The sequence below is a fragment of the Diabrotica undecimpunctata genome, chromosome 5 (assembly GCF_040954645.1).
Source record: "Diabrotica undecimpunctata isolate CICGRU chromosome 5, icDiaUnde3, whole genome shotgun sequence".
Taxonomy (NCBI): Eukaryota; Metazoa; Arthropoda; class Insecta; order Coleoptera; family Chrysomelidae; genus Diabrotica; species Diabrotica undecimpunctata.
The window spans coordinates 160,742,183-160,759,634 of NC_092807.1; the positions used below are offsets into that span (position 1 = coordinate 160,742,183).

General features: G+C 33.0%; 1 protein-coding gene and 2 non-coding genes across 10 annotated transcripts in view; 2 read left to right on the forward strand and 1 right to left on the reverse strand.

Moving 5' to 3' along the window:
• Mctp (multiple C2 domain and transmembrane region protein) overlaps nt 1-17,452 on the forward strand; it is a 204,383-nt gene that overhangs the window by 59,686 nt on the left and 127,245 nt on the right. For 7 of the 8 annotated variants that reach the window (XM_072533100.1, XM_072533099.1, XM_072533095.1 and 4 more), the window contains 2 exons: nt 5,757-5,904; nt 15,459-15,598. In XM_072533100.1, the coding sequence (XP_072389201.1) occupies nt 5,757-5,904; nt 15,459-15,598 (288 nt within the window). Of the gene's footprint in view, nt 1-5,756; nt 5,905-10,434; nt 10,564-15,458; nt 15,599-17,452 lie in introns of those variants that run through there. The other variant, XM_072533101.1, reaches the window with a different exon arrangement.
• TRNAN-GUU (transfer RNA asparagine (anticodon GUU)) lies at nt 200-273 on the forward strand. The gene has a single exon. It is a non-coding gene; the product is annotated as a tRNA-Asn (tRNA).
• Nucleotides 8,976-9,049, reverse strand: TRNAI-AAU (transfer RNA isoleucine (anticodon AAU)). Its single transcript has one exon. It is a non-coding gene; the product is annotated as a tRNA-Ile (tRNA).

The following is a 17,452-nucleotide window of genomic DNA, read 5'->3' on the forward strand; positions in this document are numbered from 1 at the left end:
TTTATATTCTTTTATAAGTATGTACTTCTGAAATTCCTTTTACGGCTATATATCTCTGAAAGATGTTGTGTTACAATAGTTACTTGTAATTTTGTCTTTTGCTATATAAAGATACTTTTAATTAACCTGTTAACATTAATTTCCTTTTATGTACAGTACCTACTTGTTGTCATATGTACTATAAAACAAACCGTATATAGCCTCCGTGGCGCAATTGGCTAGCGCGTTCGGCTGTTAACCGAAAGGTTGGTGGTTCGAGCCCACCCGGGGGCGAAATTTTTTGTTTTTTTTAACAAGTTTTATTTTTTGTATTACGTATGCATAAAGTTTATTTTGTATTTTATTTGTGTAAATATGGGGATGTGTGATGGATTCAGATAAGATAACTAGAAAAACCAGCCTAACCTTAGTTTAAAAGCCGGTCAGCTTCCCATCTTGAGCTTAGAAACGTCCCATATAAGCGGAATAACTGGAATTCTAATGACGATTTTGCTTAGAGCATGGTAGTATTGGCTGTGAGGAAGTCGGACCCTTGCGGATGCTGGTAGAGGTTGACCTTTGTTTTCAATTGTAGCAAAGCAAAAATCTTCTTCTTCTTCTTCTTTTTATATAGACATGACTCTGTTTTTTAATGTGCGTCCAGTAAGTTGTCGTTCCATCGTTTTCGTGGTCTTTCTACTGATCGTCTTCCTATTGGGGTACCGTCTCTTGCCGTCTTTACTACTCTGTTTGTTGTCATTCGGCTTATATGATCGTTTCATTCTACTCTTCTATTTCTTACCCAGTTCTCCACCTTGCATCTACGTCGTATATCTGTACTTTTAGCTCTGTCCCATAGTGTCTTACCATCAATTTTTATAAGTGTTTTCATCTCTGCCGTTTCTAACATCCTTTTTGTCCTCTCTCTGTCAGGTCTTGTTTCTGCCGCATATGTCATGATTGGTCTGATGACTGTTTTGTAAATTCTGCCATTCGTTTCTTTCCCGATATTTTTATTTTTCCATATTGTTGCATTCAGCTGCGGCTCTGTTTGCTTTATTCACTTGATCTTTCACTTCAGTTTCGAGCTGGTTTCATTGGTTATAATTGGTTACATTGATAGTAATTATGCAAAATTCTGATACACATAATTCTGGTAGCAAAGACATTCAAACATCAAGTGACCATACCATGCTCACAAACAAACCAATGGTACATAATGGACGAGATCTCATACTAGTTGATAAAATAACTAGGCAAACAGTTGATGTGACGATACCTAACAATAATATTCTGAGTGGTAAATATAACGAGAAGGTCTCCAAATACGAAGATCTTCAGATGAAAATACGGAGACAATCGAAGATGAAAGTAGCCAGACAATACCAATTATTTCTGCGAGTGGTCTAATTCTGAAGAACATTTTTTTGCATCAAATAGCTAGGTCTTAGCAATAGTCTTTTTAAGACCATGAAAAAAGCAGTAGTACTGTCGGTATGGACAGATGAAGAAGATGTTAGAGTTACCAGTGGATTTTGATAACATCTAACATCTTAACATATAAGATCTCATAATGTGAAATAAATTTAAACCAATAACTTTGTACGGGTTTTTACCCAAATATTTAGTGGCTCAAAACATGTACACCTAGACACTGATGATGGAATATGGATTCCGAAAACGTTTTGTTGTCTTGATACAGCCCGATTGGGTTTTTTTAATTATATACCTTTTATAAAGGATTTCAATTAATTTTTTGTGATACATGGTATACAGCCAGCTACAGGAACTTAGTTTCCTTGTAGATAGCTGTTTTTGTCACCAATATATTTGAGAGCCGGCCGATTTTGTAACCAAGGGTACTATTCAAATGCAGTTTTAACATTGTGCTGGCCATTTTTGACACCAAAACTATTTAGATTTGGATTCCCCATGTTATTTTACACAAGAATCCGTCAATATCTGAATTTTCAAAAAAATGGAGTTGGCCATCTTTGAAACCAAGCTACAGAATTCATGACTGAACTAATGTTTAACGTTTAATTATTTATAAAACAAATTATTAATTATTGGCGTATCTGCTTTTCAGACTCGATACATTATTAATAGTATACATTTCCAGCGCCGATATCAATTTCTTAATCCCCTATATATAGCGGAAGGATTTAATCTAGATTATTATGAACGTTCATCTGAATCGCTAATTAGTAAATAATTAGAAGCAACGTGAAATTGAGTTTGTAGATACTTTACTATAATACCACCGATAATTCTATATTCAAACATTTTGAAACGAATATTAGTTGGGAATATAAAGCTTTGATTAGATAAATATATTGAAGGTAAATTAATACTCCAGTCGTCAAAGATGAAAATGCCGCTGAACCTCTAATAATCATACGAACAAGCTGAATTTTGCCAAAAATATTAAATATTGAGGTACTTTGGACACATTACCAGACGAATGGAAGGCATAGAGAGGTTGGTGGTTGAAGGCAAGCTAGATGGTAAAAGACCCCGAGGAAGATCGCCACTCCGATGGTCAGACCAAATAAAGTGCGCTACCGGTTACTCTCTGTCTGAGGCAGCACACCGCGCCCAGGAGAGAGAAGAATGGATAGCAACCATTCGTCAAATACCATAACGTTACCACATCCTTACGAAGGATAAAGGATAGAGGAGGAGGAGGTACTCCAGTCACTGTGGAGGAAAAGAGGTCAATACCTCTAAATTTTTTATAACTGAATCGATTTTGCTAATAATTTGGAATTAGGCTTATCTTACCTCCCTCTTCAAAAGTTATATATGCGCTAGGTGAGCTTTTTATTTTTAAGGAGTGAAATCACCCCTTATTGAAAATAATGAAAAAAATTTATATTAAAACATTTTATGGATTTAAATCGTGTTAAATTAGGTAATTGAAATATTGTCAATTATAATAATGGATATTGTGTACATTCTCAACCCTTAAATAATCTTAAAAACCACCCCTTTTAATAAAAATAATTGTAAAAAATCGTTTAACAGGTTCAAACGCTTTTGTAGTGCATTTATATCATCTACAATGTAATTCTCTACTTATATAAAATAATTTTGGTTGATTGCAACACTTCAACCCTTAAAAACTACCCCCTATGTCAAACTATATAAAAAAATCTTTTTAAACAACTTCAAAAGTTTTTAATGTACATTTATATTCAAAAATTCCTTTCTTATCAATAAAATATTTTTTGATTGGTTGCTTATTTTCAACCCTTAAAAACCACCTCTATGCTCACGAAACAAATTCCCCTTTGGTAAATGTCTAAATAAAAAAATTAAGTATACTCATGCTGTTTTTATTGTAAAAAATTATGCATGAAAATACTTTACATTAGAAAGTATACAAAATATATTTACAAAAATAAAAATTATTTACAATATATTAAATTATTCATTGTCTGAAGCGTCATTCTCGTCGTGTTCTAACTCCACCTCTTCGTCTATTGCAGGACAGTTTTGACAATTGTCGCCAGAGCATGTTCCACACGTAGCATTGCAAAATAGACCTAGTCTACGACAGCCACACGCTAAGCCGCAACCCATTTTGCAATTGCAAAAAATCAGTTTCAATAGTTCTTCTGCTGCAGGTGAACTTTTCATTTTTATTGGTTGTAAAATATCATCACTCTTGAACCATCCCCAATCCGTTATATCAATCTCTTTGTTTCCAAGCCATATCTGAGTTTGTAAATAAACTCTTTTGATATGCTCATTCAGGGCACTTACAGTTGGTACAAGAGATGATAATTTAACTGCACTATTTTTAGTTGTGGCTTTAATAAACAATTCGTATCGCATTTGTTCAAGTAATGATGAATAATCTTCGACCTTATTCATTTTGTTCATGTGGGTGTCTTTGGCAAGGCCATACAGCAAAATTGTACAGTATCTCCCAGCTTTTAAAATGTCTTCGAGATCTGAAGTACTCCTGTCATTGGCACTCATTGGCGGCTTGCCCACGCAACTTCAAAGGAGTGTCGCTTCTCTGTGTTCGTTAGTTCTCTGAAGCAAATGTTCAGTTTAGAGGTGCCTATATTATATACATAACATATACATATATATATATATATATATATATATATATATATATATATATATATATATATATATATATAATATATATATATATATATATATATATAAATATACATATATATATATATATATATATATATATATATATATATATATATATATACATATATATACATATATATACATATTTGTGTGAGTGTTAGTGTGTCTGTTACCAGTTTTTCGAATATACTTGAATAAAGCATTTATATATACAGAAAATAAGTTGATGCTCCAAAATATAAATAACATGCTCCAAAATTTTTTTAGAATAACTCCGTTAATTTTTAAGCTACAGTGTCCATTAAAAAAATATTTTGAAGGTAATTTCAAAAGCTACAAGACTAAGTAGATTAAAATATGTTAAAATTCTTTCTTTTTAAATAGTAAAGGGCCAAAGTGCTGATTACAGGTGTGTCAGCCGCTGTATCTCAAACTTCAATTGGCTATATTTCTATTATTTTTCGAGCTACAACAAAAATAAAAAAATCAAAATTTTTGTTAAGAAAAAACTACATTTTGGTATAGAACCATTTTTCACTTATCTCTTATAGTTTTAGATTTATTTTGAAAAAATTTAAATTTTTAGATAATTAAAAAAAAAAAAATTTTTTAATTTAAACATGATTTTTTCAAAAAATACGCTATTTAAACAGACTAAACTTTTAAAACTTATAAATAACACTAAAATAAAACGAATTGTAGAAGATATACGTTTAATTTCAATTCTGATCGAAATAGTGTTACTTATACTGCTCGTTTTTTTAAAAAACGCTAGAGTAATTCAAATTCTTTCCTTCGTATTTCGCTTTGTTTTAATCGAAATGGCTTTTAACATAGCTCATTTTAAAGGTTTTTTCTAGCTCTTTAAAAAGTGTTGTATGAGTTTTTATCAAAAAAGATGTCCATTTTCCGATATTTGATGTTAAATGCATCGAGTATAGTATCCCAAAAACAAAAAGTCATCTTCAAACAACTATAAATTGCTTAGTATTGTACTTATAAAACTTAATAAAAAAACAATCTCTTTAAAAAAAATTTATATGACATTTTTTGTTTAAAATTTGATTCTATATCAATTCCCGGGGTTATTTTGAGTGTAAAAAGTTCAACCTCCTAGATGGGGTGCCAACCACCCCAGGGGTAGAAGCACACATCGACACCATATAACTTATGTTTTTTGAGTAATTTACTACCCACTGTAAAAATTTCAGATAAACCGGTGTAGTTTTTATATAAAAAATTTAAAGGGAAAATGCCACAGTAACTGGACTAAGGAGGAATCAAACAATTAAAGAAAAATAGAAAATTCGTTCTATACGTCTTTTACTGTTAGGGCTTATTTTTTAGTTTACTCACGATGGATTTGTAAGTTACTTTTATGTACGTTACAAGAACCATGGACTCAACTGTAGCTGAGTTTTAGGCTAGACATTTGTTAAATTTTTCCGCCATTATAGTGTTGCTATTTATAGATGACGTAATTGAATTGATCACCTGTACCGATAATTGTTTTGCAGCAGATGCATTTTTTATAGCTTTCGTATATTTTCTGCCAAAAATAAAAGCAGTCTAATTTTAGTCATATCATCTAATATTAAAATTTCCCTTTTTTACCGGCATCAGCGCATGGCTTCTCATCCTGTTCTCATGTGTTGCAGAATCGTTTGGGCCATTCCAGTAAGCGCGAACGTAGCCGCCACAAATCTCCGGGACGTCAAGATAGCACTGACTACGCGGCGGACCTCAGTAGTGAACATAGCACGCCGAGTACTCAGAGTCCTAGACACCGGGTACATAGTAGAACAGGTAGGTCGACACATAGACATAGAATGGCACTTTTAATTAAAATAGTTACACGCACTAGTAGCAGAAAAGTAATTAATTTTCAAGATAAACCAAAAATGTGTATATAAATATGAATTAACTTATTGTAGAAAAGATTTGTTTATGTTTGATGATAATACATAATAAATACTTATTAACCTTTGGTTGCCGCTACTCTAAATTATTTATAGTAATTCTTTAGATTCTGGTTTAAATAAAGTACACCGGGGTAAGAGGAACCTACAAAATCAGTAATTTAGTTAGTTAATTAGCGAACATTATAGTGATTTAATAGAGAAATAGGAAACGAAATTAAAGCTTGTTGCCTTTTTGTAAGTTGGGAAGAACTTAATGGTTTTGGCAATAAAAATTCAATTTTGAACTTAAAACTGATATGTCTGGTACGTTAGGAAAATAATATTTTTCGTCATTTTTTTATGCATTTTCGAAGGCAACTAACTTTTATCTGTCTAAAGCTTGGTCATCATCACTGCTGCCGGATTGTGTTTCCTTCTTCTTTATCCTTTTCCTTTCCGTTTTATTGGATTTTACGGACTTTTTATCTTGTTGTATCTTCATTTTTGCTAAATAGTCAGTGTGTGGTATGATCTCAGCGCCACAACAGATTTTCTTATGCTTTTGCTTGTGTGATGGGGATTGTTTGACATGTTCGAGTAAAATAGATTCGAAGGAATTTCTTTCAGGAAGCCTTTTTCATGCACGATTCTGATTATCATTTTGAAGATACTGTTTGTCTTCTAACACAATACTTCTGACCAAGTGTGTTGCTTGGCTGCCACTGGCATTTTCGGATATTTCTTCTTGTTGAGGGGTATCACCAGGGTCATTCCTATTTTTCACTAATGATGCCTCCTTAGAGTTATGATATTAAAATCTTTTGAAAGCCTCAGGTTCAAATTTTTCAACAGGAATAACTGTATTACAGAATGGGTAAATACTGGCCTTACTAAAACCACTTCTAATATGGTTTGAACTCAGCTCCTGCCATACTTGTGAAATTATAGATGAAAATATGGATTTCGGTAACTTTGTACCGTAATTTCTTCTTTGTCACTTTATAAGAGCTTCATCGTACATTTGTTTTAAAGGCTTGATCACAGCCAAATCCATTGGCTGTAGGAGATGGCTAGTATGTGGCGGTAGTTTTAAAATAATTATGTCTTCCCTTAAAGCAGTTTCTATAAGGGCAATTGATGTGTGTGAAGAGTGGCCGCCATAGATCAAAACAACGGGTCTCTCTTTAGGAATATTCGGAAGGAACGTATGTTCAATATAATTAGAAAATGTTTTCATCTAGATTATAAATCCTTTCAGGGGGTATATTCGAAGTGATTTCTTTCACCAAGTCAAAGTACTCTGCAATTACAAATGGATCTATATTTTTTTACGGGCCACTTCAACTAATTGTGGCTTCTTTTGAGAAAGTCCATATCGGCGCTTGGAACTTAAAATATAATCATCTCCTGGTATTGAATCTTTAAATGGGGTTTTTATGTTATTTTCTGACACATATTGTCCAATAGCTAACAAAATTTCTTTTTTTTTTTGAGAGGCCAAAACCCTATTTGTCCATGGTCTTAATATGGTCAGCAATTTTGGTCTCAATATCTAAAGGTAAAGCTGTTGGCCTACCCATAATGGCACCTTTTTCACCCCTTAATCCCTTAACTCTTTTAAATAATGTTGATTTTGGAATGTAGTAATGTTTTGATGCTCTGTAGAGTGTCATTTGCTTAGATTTTACAGCTTCTACTGCTTCTCTTGAGGTTTTTGAGAATATGTTGGCGGTGGTTTCTTTTTGACATAATTACGAACCATTGTAACTGCAAGGAAAGAATAAATAAGTTAGATTAAACTGTTTTGCATAAATGCTTGGGGAAAGTGAACATGAATATATATATATATATATATATATATATATATATATATATATATATATATATATATATATATATATATATATATATATATATATATATACATTGGCGTATAAATAAACCGTCCGCTTTTCCCAGTAGCAGTGACGCATTGATTAATTATCAGTGTAGTAGTGTCTAAGCGGTTGGGAGACTGAGACCTCGAAAGCCCTGAAGAAGACATCAAATAGGATGTCGAAAGCTCTGCGCAGTGATAATTGCCGCGTTTCAACCCGAAAGCCTGTTGAGTTTAATATTATTTCTTGTAATAATATCAATCTCAGCTTTAGGTTCTTTAGATTCTTAAGGATGATTTTTGGATAGGCCCTATTTGGCCCACAAGACTTACTGTCAACGATTCGAATTTATTTTCAATTCTTTTTCAAGACATCTGTTGACAACAAATAAATATAAAAATTATGTAGTTATAATCCACAAAAAAGTGGACAAAGAAGACCTATTTGCTGGCAGTCTGTGAATAAGTGAAGGGAGTGCTTCAGAACCGACAATCCTGCTTCCAGAGCGCTGAATGACAGAGGAGGGTCAGGAGAGAGTTTTCCCGTTTCTGAGGAACTATCGACAGGACTACAAAGAATGAATCCTGCACTAATATGAGTCAGGCGGCGTCATAGACTGAGTGTTTTGAAGAAGTCAGACTCTTCTCTACATAAAAAGACGGACAAAAAGTGTTTGAGGCAGGAGTAACAAAAATTAAACGGAAATTTTAATCACAAATTGTGTAAGGAAGTGATCCATGTATAATATGAATACGAATATAAGGATATGAATAGAATGTCATAAAAAATAAACTTTTACTGTATGTAATCTATCTTTTTAATTATATAATAATTACTCTGTGTACTAAATAATTTCTTTATTGTATTTAAATTAACAGATTGCAAATAAATACAAATTTTAAAAACAAATTATACGAAAATGGTTGCGTTTCGATGGTTCGAATGGTTGAGTATATATATTTAATTGCTATCGACACATTTAACTTCAAAAACAAATTAATTCGCTAGCTCTTTTACCTCCAATTTTTTTAAAAGAAAACAAAGAATTAGCAAAAGAAATATATTTGCAATTTGAAACATGTTAAAAAAATAAAAAGCTTGGCCCATGGGGGGATCGAACCCACGACCTTCGCGTTATTAGCACGACGCTCTAACCAACTGAGCTAATGGGCCATGGCATCGCATTTAATTTTTCTATAAAAAACACTATCAAATTTGTTTTTCTATAGATATTTTTAGATTACTAAGTTGTATTAAAACTATAACAATGCTGAGATGAACACAAATTGATTTTTTGATGAAGAAGAGTGGCAGGAAGATCTAGAAGAGAAAAGATATACCTATAATGCGCTGAAAAGCTGCACAAATTATTGAAACTGTTAGTTATAGGTATCTTATACAGTGGGGGTGTTAAAATATTGATATCAATTAAACAAAAATTAAATATGTGTAAGCGCCAGATAATATATCATTTACAGGAACAAGAAGTTAAGATTGGTACAATGTAAACTATCCATTGTATTCACTTTTGGAACAAAATAATGTTATTCTTAACGGTATACTCGACTGGTTCGTTTTATTTATAAATTTTAACAGTAGTTTAGTTTTAACAAGATCATTGAAATTAGAAATTCGGTATTGGCAGTTGGCAGTTAGGAAATCCATTAGAAGTTGTTCGAAAGTTTGAACACTGAATTACAATACTCTACTTCTCGAGAATATTAGCATGTTGGTGCTTATGAAACCCTTTATTGGGCGTTTGTAAGTTCAGATACAGGGCATATACTACATTATACTATAGTTCGGAAAATACCAGAAATAGCGATAAAAAATCATTTAAGAAAAGAATTACATTTTTCACGATTTCAATACGATAATTTTAATGAATAAAGCCTATTTAAATTTGGGTAGTAATCTTTAGATGCTCATGCACTGGAAATAGATGATTGCCCATGGTTTAGAAATTATCTCCAACATGTACATTGGTACTGTACTATTGGCAGGAATATCTTGTCCAAATAGCCCATATCATGTATCCTAATGATCACTACCAACAGAATCATAACCATTGGATGGTCTATGGAATATTCTAACTTAATATAGACGTCTTTAATCAAAAGTTTGGGATTTTTAAAGTTCAGAAAGAAGGGCAATAGGAATCTCGAAGAAAAAGTGGACCGGTAACATCAGTTTAGGCTAAAACCTGAAGTAAAACAGGCATTTGAGTGTATCAATGCAACATAAAGAATAAGAAAAAGAGAAATGGTAAAATAGTACGGCTGATAAAATTGTAACGCATTTCTAAATTACAAATAAAAATGTTAAACACAGTAAATATTGATACTATTGATGACATTCGCATTAGTTTATTGTAATAAATTCGACTATTTTTCTTGTTAGCATATTTTTTATTAAGAAGGTTACATTCAACAATAACAAACACTTAATTGTAAGTAATGGAATTTGCATGTTTTTGATAAACCGCTATTACCTTTATTAGCCAATACTTATGTTTCGTTAGTCAGATGTTTTTAACACACGAAAATGAAAATCGAACCGGAAAATACTTAAAAAACGAAGTTCAATCGCGGACGGTAAAAAGTGTTCTAAGTGATATCATATTTTTTATTTGGATATCCCATATTGATAATTATCTGTGTGCCTTGGATCCATAAAAGTTTATATGTGTAAGTTTGGTATAAAACAATATTTGCATAAGTAGAATGAGAGCTTTAATCCGTGCAATATGGTACTAAAAAACTTATTCTAGCGATTTGCCTACATAGTTTTCACAATGCTAGTTTATCTAGCTATCTATCTAAGACCATTTTTATATCCAATTCCGATATACATAGGCCTCTCCCTCTGACTTCCATTTTTCATTATTTATTGCGAATTTCATCCATCTTGGAGCGGCATCTCCCTTTGAATCGTCTGTCCACTTTATATGTGATCATTCTTTGGGCAGTTTTAATTCTTAGGTCTCCAGTACAGCACTTGTTTGTTACATATATCGTCCTCTGTCTGATATAAGGGCCTGCAAATTTGCATTTGATGTGCGTTGGTTTTTCTATGACATATTTCACCTTCGTAACAGCCCATATCCACTTGTAACGTTGGTCTTTCAAGCCTTTTCCCAACAATCGTCTTTCTATTGCTCTCTCGGCCTTCATTTATCCTCGTTCGACGTTGTATTGTTCATGTTTGGTATCTAGATGTCATCATTGGTAGGACAATTTATCTAAGAATTTTGTTTTAAGGTATTGCAGATATCTCTGATTTTTTAGTATTAATGCTAACTTTTGAAACGACTTTTATTCTAATTTGGTTTGACAATATATTTTCAAAGTTCTTTGTTAAATTTTATAATTTGTCAAAAATTGAAACCTGTTTCATCTTATTATTTTGTATTTCCATTGCAATATTCTTTGAAAATTTACCAGGAAGACAGCATCGCCATATCTTAGATGGATAAAATAGTCCCAATTTATTCTTTTTTTTTCTTGCCAATTTAGTTGCTTGAACGCATGTGATTTTGTGTCACCTTGCTGCTATTCCCCTGTTCAGTGCTATTGCTTCTGTGAGTTCATGCATCTTAATTCGCGATTTTAATCTTATTTACGTGACATCTCCGCGACGGAGGTTGGCAATCATCATGGCTATTCTGATCTTAGATGCTGCCGCTCTGAATAGTTGGATTGGTTTGAATCCGTACCATTCCCTCAAGTTACGCAACCATGAGATTCTTCTCCTTCCTACACTTCTCTTGAGCTGGATTTTTCCTTATATAATTAATTGTAGTATGTTGTATCTTTCATTGCGCATAACATGCCCCAGGTATTGCAGCTTTCGTGTCTTGATGGTTTCTAATATTTCCATTCTTTTGTTGATTCTTGTCATGACTTCGTTGTTTGTTACATGCTCGGTCCATGATATCTTCAGGATTCTATCCGGTAAAGCAGAGTCGAGAAAATATAACACCTTGCCAGCCTAACTCTCAAGTCTAATTTCATTTCTCTTGCACAAAGTACCTTTCTCATTTTATTGAAGTTTGTTCGTGCTTTCTCTATTCGAACTTTGAGATTTCTTTCTCGATTTTGCTTTCTGGTAAATGTTCATATGTCAATAAGTTTAGTATATCTGTAGTCTACACTACTACCGAGCAGTGAATTTAATTGTCTAGTATTCCACATTTCCAAAAGCTTGCTCAAAGTCTACGAAAGCTGCATATATCGGGATGTTATATTCATTGGCTTTTTCTATTACGATTTTCACAACTGGTTACTAGAGCTAAATTCCTTTTCTACTAATGGTAATGATTTTTATTATAAAACAAATTATGAAAACTAAGTAATTTAACCTAAGACGCATATTGGAGCAATTTTGATTTGACGATAGAAATAATTTTGAAATAAAAAGTATGTTGGTATACCGTTAGTGAATAAAGAAACAATGTCGAAACTAACTAGTATATCTGAGGGTGAAATAGAAATGTGTTTCAGAAGATCAATAAACGGGAAAGAATTTTTGACAAAGGACGAATCGTTTTCGGCTAATGGTTGTAAGGATAAGTCGAGATGTTCTACTAATTTATGAGTAGAGCAGTTATATGCAATGACGATGGGTCTTAGGAGGACATTGGGTTTATGGCATTTTGGCAGGACGTATTTTCTTGAAATTTGAGATGATTTTTCTCTGGGTATAAGAGATTTTTTAATATCTGGAGCTAGAGAAGGCTTATTCATGATGGATTTGGCCCACGTATATACATAGGACAGACAAATCCACATCCTCGACACTGAGGAGTAGGCAGATTAAGATCACAGTGCTGTTTGATGCTTCTCATATTTCTGCAGAACAATATACTCGTACGTCACGAGTGAACCATATCTTTGTTGATAATGGCTCCAAAATGGGTGCCGAAACGTTGAGTTTTAAGTTCTCAGCGGTTCTTCCCGAGAACTTGGTAATTTTCATATATATATATATATATATATATATATATATATATATATATATATATATATATATATATATATATATATATAAAGCAGTTGGGTGTTATTGACTGACACTCATGTAAAATAATGTTTTATTTTGAGGCTGCCATTATTAATTGTAAGGGCAGGATAAGTAAAACTCTTCATTAATATCGAGCTTTCGCAGAATATGTTAAAATAAATGTAAATCAATTTTTCAATGCCGAATTTAAAAATATTGCTGTATTCCATATAGAGATCGGTAGTATAAGTTGATTTTGTTTATTAGTAACCAGAATTAGTTAACATTTAGTAAATTCAAGACAATTAACATTATGATAAAGAGAGTAAAATTTTAACACATAAAGTAAAAATTTAACGTTAAAATTTTCCTGTAGAGTGAAAATTCACCGGATTAAAAATTTAACATTACATCGTTAATTAAGACTTAATAATTTTAATACTGGTCATGGAAGCTCTCAGTATCATTCACTACTATTCTTTTTAACACTTAAACGCTTATTAATTATTGATTTTAAATATTATATTAATTATTTAAAACTTTTTTCATATTTATACAAAATGAAAACTTTTCTCAATAAAACAGAAAATCCCTTCTTTTCTATTTAATACTAGAAAAACGTTGCTATTATCTGAAAATATTAACTGAAAAAGTATAATTGCAAGGATTTTAAATTACAAATTATAACAACAGAACTTAACAAAGAAAACATTTAATAAAGTCAGCAATTTTTTGACAGCTCTCTACTCGTTTTGTAGTTATATTTGGCAACGCAATGTTTTTCTATCAACAGAAAATGAAAAATGATTTTCTTTTATGCGATGTGCTTATTTGTTTTGGACAATCTAAATATAAAAGCGCGAAAATATTTCATTTTAACAAAAAATACTGGACCTATCTTTGTCTGTATGTCTAATAAAATGTAATATTAATATTTTTATACAATCTGCTGTACAAAAACTCCCAAATACTTGATTTTGTTCCGCTGGAGTTGTTGTCCTCACACGAACATGCTGAATTTTTCTGAGAATTTCAAGTTTGGGACCTCAAAAAAGATACAAAAAAGTTTATCACTTTTACCCTTGGCTTCCCCCTAAAACCCCCCTATAGGGAGGTAAAAACACAAAAAATCGATGTACCAAGAATCTGTACATATTTCGGCTGTCCATATATTTAAAAAAAAAGTATATAATTCTCTTCTTCTTCTTTTCCCTTCTTGTATGTAGCCTTTAAAGCCTGATTTTTCTTCAATATTAGCCTTCTAAATTGTTTAAATTATCACATCATCTTTTTCTTGCATTCTTATATCCATATGCATACTTCTTCGTCCATTTGGTGACATCTCGTGCTATTCGTATTATCCTATCCTCTGCCATTCTACTAATGTGTTCGTTCCACTCCTGTTTCCGTTTTGTCACCCATCCATTTATCTCTTCTATATTGCATACTCTTCTTAAGCTTTTGCTTCTTTCCCTATCCAACAGAACTGGATGTTTTCGATGGTTTGTATAATATTAATTGGTATGTTTCTTTTATACAGTAGGTGGAAGATGTCTTCGACTTGGATGCGATCGAAAGCCTATGTCAGGTCTATAAAACATAGATATGCTGGTCTATTGTACTCGATGGCCTTTTCTGTGATTTGTCTTAGTGCAAATACGGCGTCTACGCAGAAACTTCCGGATCTGAATCCTTGTTATTCATCTGATAAAGTTGTTAGTTTATTGATTTTGTGGTAAGCTTAAGTGCGGTGTTTAGTAGATTTATACCTCTATAAGTGTTGGGAACTTCTTTATCTCCTTTTTTGAACATTGGTATCATTATGCTGCTATATAATTCTCGAGATATTTTATTAGTACTAACATCAGAAGCAAACCAACTCATACTCGCATTAACAAAAGTCTCAGCCACTAAACTGAGAGTAACACAGCAAAATGGAACGATCCATGCTGGGACATTCGTGATCCGGCATAAATGCCAGTCTGGGACATTTATGTGATTTATCAATGTCGATATAAACGTTGTTTATAAAGAGATTGTACCCAATTTTTTATTACAAAAAAGGAAACAATACGGTAAGCTATTACTTTTTATGTACACCATTTTTATGAATGTGCATTTTGGACCTACTGCCATTTGTCAGTTTTTTTACAACAATTATTTCTACAACCTTCTTTCGCAGGTTGCCGCGCCTAAGAGAACTGATCAAACTCCCATAGATTATTATTATCCAGATCTAAACCATACGGTTCTCTCACTCTGAGGAAAAATTCACTATAAATACCTACAGTATTAAAAACATTGGGTTCTGAAGTACCCTTTCCATATTATCTAGCACAAGTGGGCGGGTATACTTTAATATCTCAAAAAAAAACATTAAAAACAATTTTGCAAGTTTCTGGACCAAACAATAAAAGAATATGGATAACAATTTTCAGAAATAAATATTGTGCGTCAATCAATATCCAGTTTAGAGTTTTGTTAAATAATATTACCGTCAAAGTCACAATTATGGACGTGTAGAGTTGTTTGTCGAACAGTATATGTATTAATAACAGTTTAATAAAATCCTTTGTTACAGATTCTCCCTTAAGCAGAGCTGGAGTAAGTGGCGGTCCTGGAGGTGGTGGGGGCGGAGGTGAAACAACAAGTTCTGCTAGTGGATCTCCACGACCAAGAGCACAAACTCCAGGAACCGTGGCTGGACTTGATCTTTTGCCTGTAAGTACATATTTTTAACACCATTTGCGCAGTTGGTCCACAGCAAGCTTTTATGGTTGTATACTTAATTTCATGACAAAAAAAACTAAAATTCAGGTTTGATAATTACAGCAATTTCTTAGACAAAATATATAGTTCGAATTATAGAAACGGAAAATTTTGCGTTCCATGTTATATGGTAATGGTTCCTGTAATAAAATAAAATTTGAAATACGGGAACTAAAGAAGAAACATCGATGCTGTAAACAATCTGATTAAATAAGATCAGTATGTCTCCGCGAGTAGATAGGCGGTACTTGGTATAGCGTAAACTGCAGTACAATCAATTTTGCAATAGACATTTAAATATGATCAAGATCTAACATAGATATTACGCTAGCAACAGCTGAAATATTATGTAAAATTCAGAACTGGCAGGTATTGGAGGACATCTCTATGTCTGATCACCGCTGACTAACCTATACTATACTAGTAGTCTACAAAAAAGCCTTATCAAATCTCGCGATCCTAGGAGGACAGATGAAGAACTCTACAACCGACTCTTAAAAGATGCTCTGCGGAATAAAAAGGCTTTAACTCCAGCAACTAATACAAAATTGGAAAGTTATACGCTATCTATTCAAAACAAGTTGAGCTATACTTACAAAATTCCTGTCCGATTAGGATGGTCCAGGAAAATCGCAAAACCACCTCTTGGTAGTGCATTGAACTGGAACACCTTAGGAAGATAGCAAAAATAGCTTTTAATAGAGCAAAACGATTGGGGAATTGGGATTCTTATCAATCAAACCACAGGGATTCTAAGAAAGTCTGCAGACAAAGACGAAGAGCTGCTTAGAGAGCCTACTGTGAGTAAATCAACAATTTCCCGCAAGCTTTTAGACTACAAAAAACGCTCTTAAAAGACCCACATCGGCATATTAACAAAGAAATATGGAAGCAAAACTTCCAACCTTTGCGAAAGTGCATACCCTAACTGAATGATTGGCATCTCTCCAGAAGAATGATTAGTAAGGAAAAGATAAGATGGGCCATATTGTGCTTTTTTCCCTTTTAAGTTTCCAGGGCCTGATGTCATATATCCAGACCTTCTGGTGGGGATTAGATTACTTCTATCACATCTCGTAAGAATATTTGAAGCCTCTTTGCTCTGAGATATACTAGGAAGTAGAGAGAAGTACGCGTGGTCTTCATACCAAAACCAGGTAGGATGAACCACACCCTACTAAATGCTTTATAACCAATCAGCCTCGTTTCTCTTAAAAACGATGTAAAGCTTATACAAGAAGTACATAAAGCATGAAGTTTTGGTTCATAACCCACTTTACCAAAATCAGCATGCATATTCATCGGGAAGATCTACTGATTCTGCACTGCATTAAGTAGTGGAAAAAATTAAAAGATTGCTGGATAATAAAGAATCAATCCTAGGTATATTCATGGAAATTGAGAGAGCGTTTGATAAAATTACATTCTTAACTATCACCCAACAGCTCAATGTCAGGAATATTCCCCTAGCTGTGAGCGAATGGATTCAGTATGCCCTCTAATAGAGCAATAAGCATAAATGTAGAAGACTCTGTTAAAGGCATGGTTACAAGGGGGGTCCAGAGCGAGGGGGGCTATCACTAATTCTCTGGAATATAGTTCTAGACACCTTGGTTGATCAACTTAGCAGCAACGGGTTCTTCACAATAGCCTATGTAGAAGACATTGCTGTCCTGCGAAGCGGTAAGTATGTAAACACACTATGTGAGAGATTACAAGCTGCTCTCCGACTAATAGAAACATGGTGCAAGGAACACTCACTATCTATAAATTCTAAGAAGACAGAGATGTTCCTCTCCACCAGAA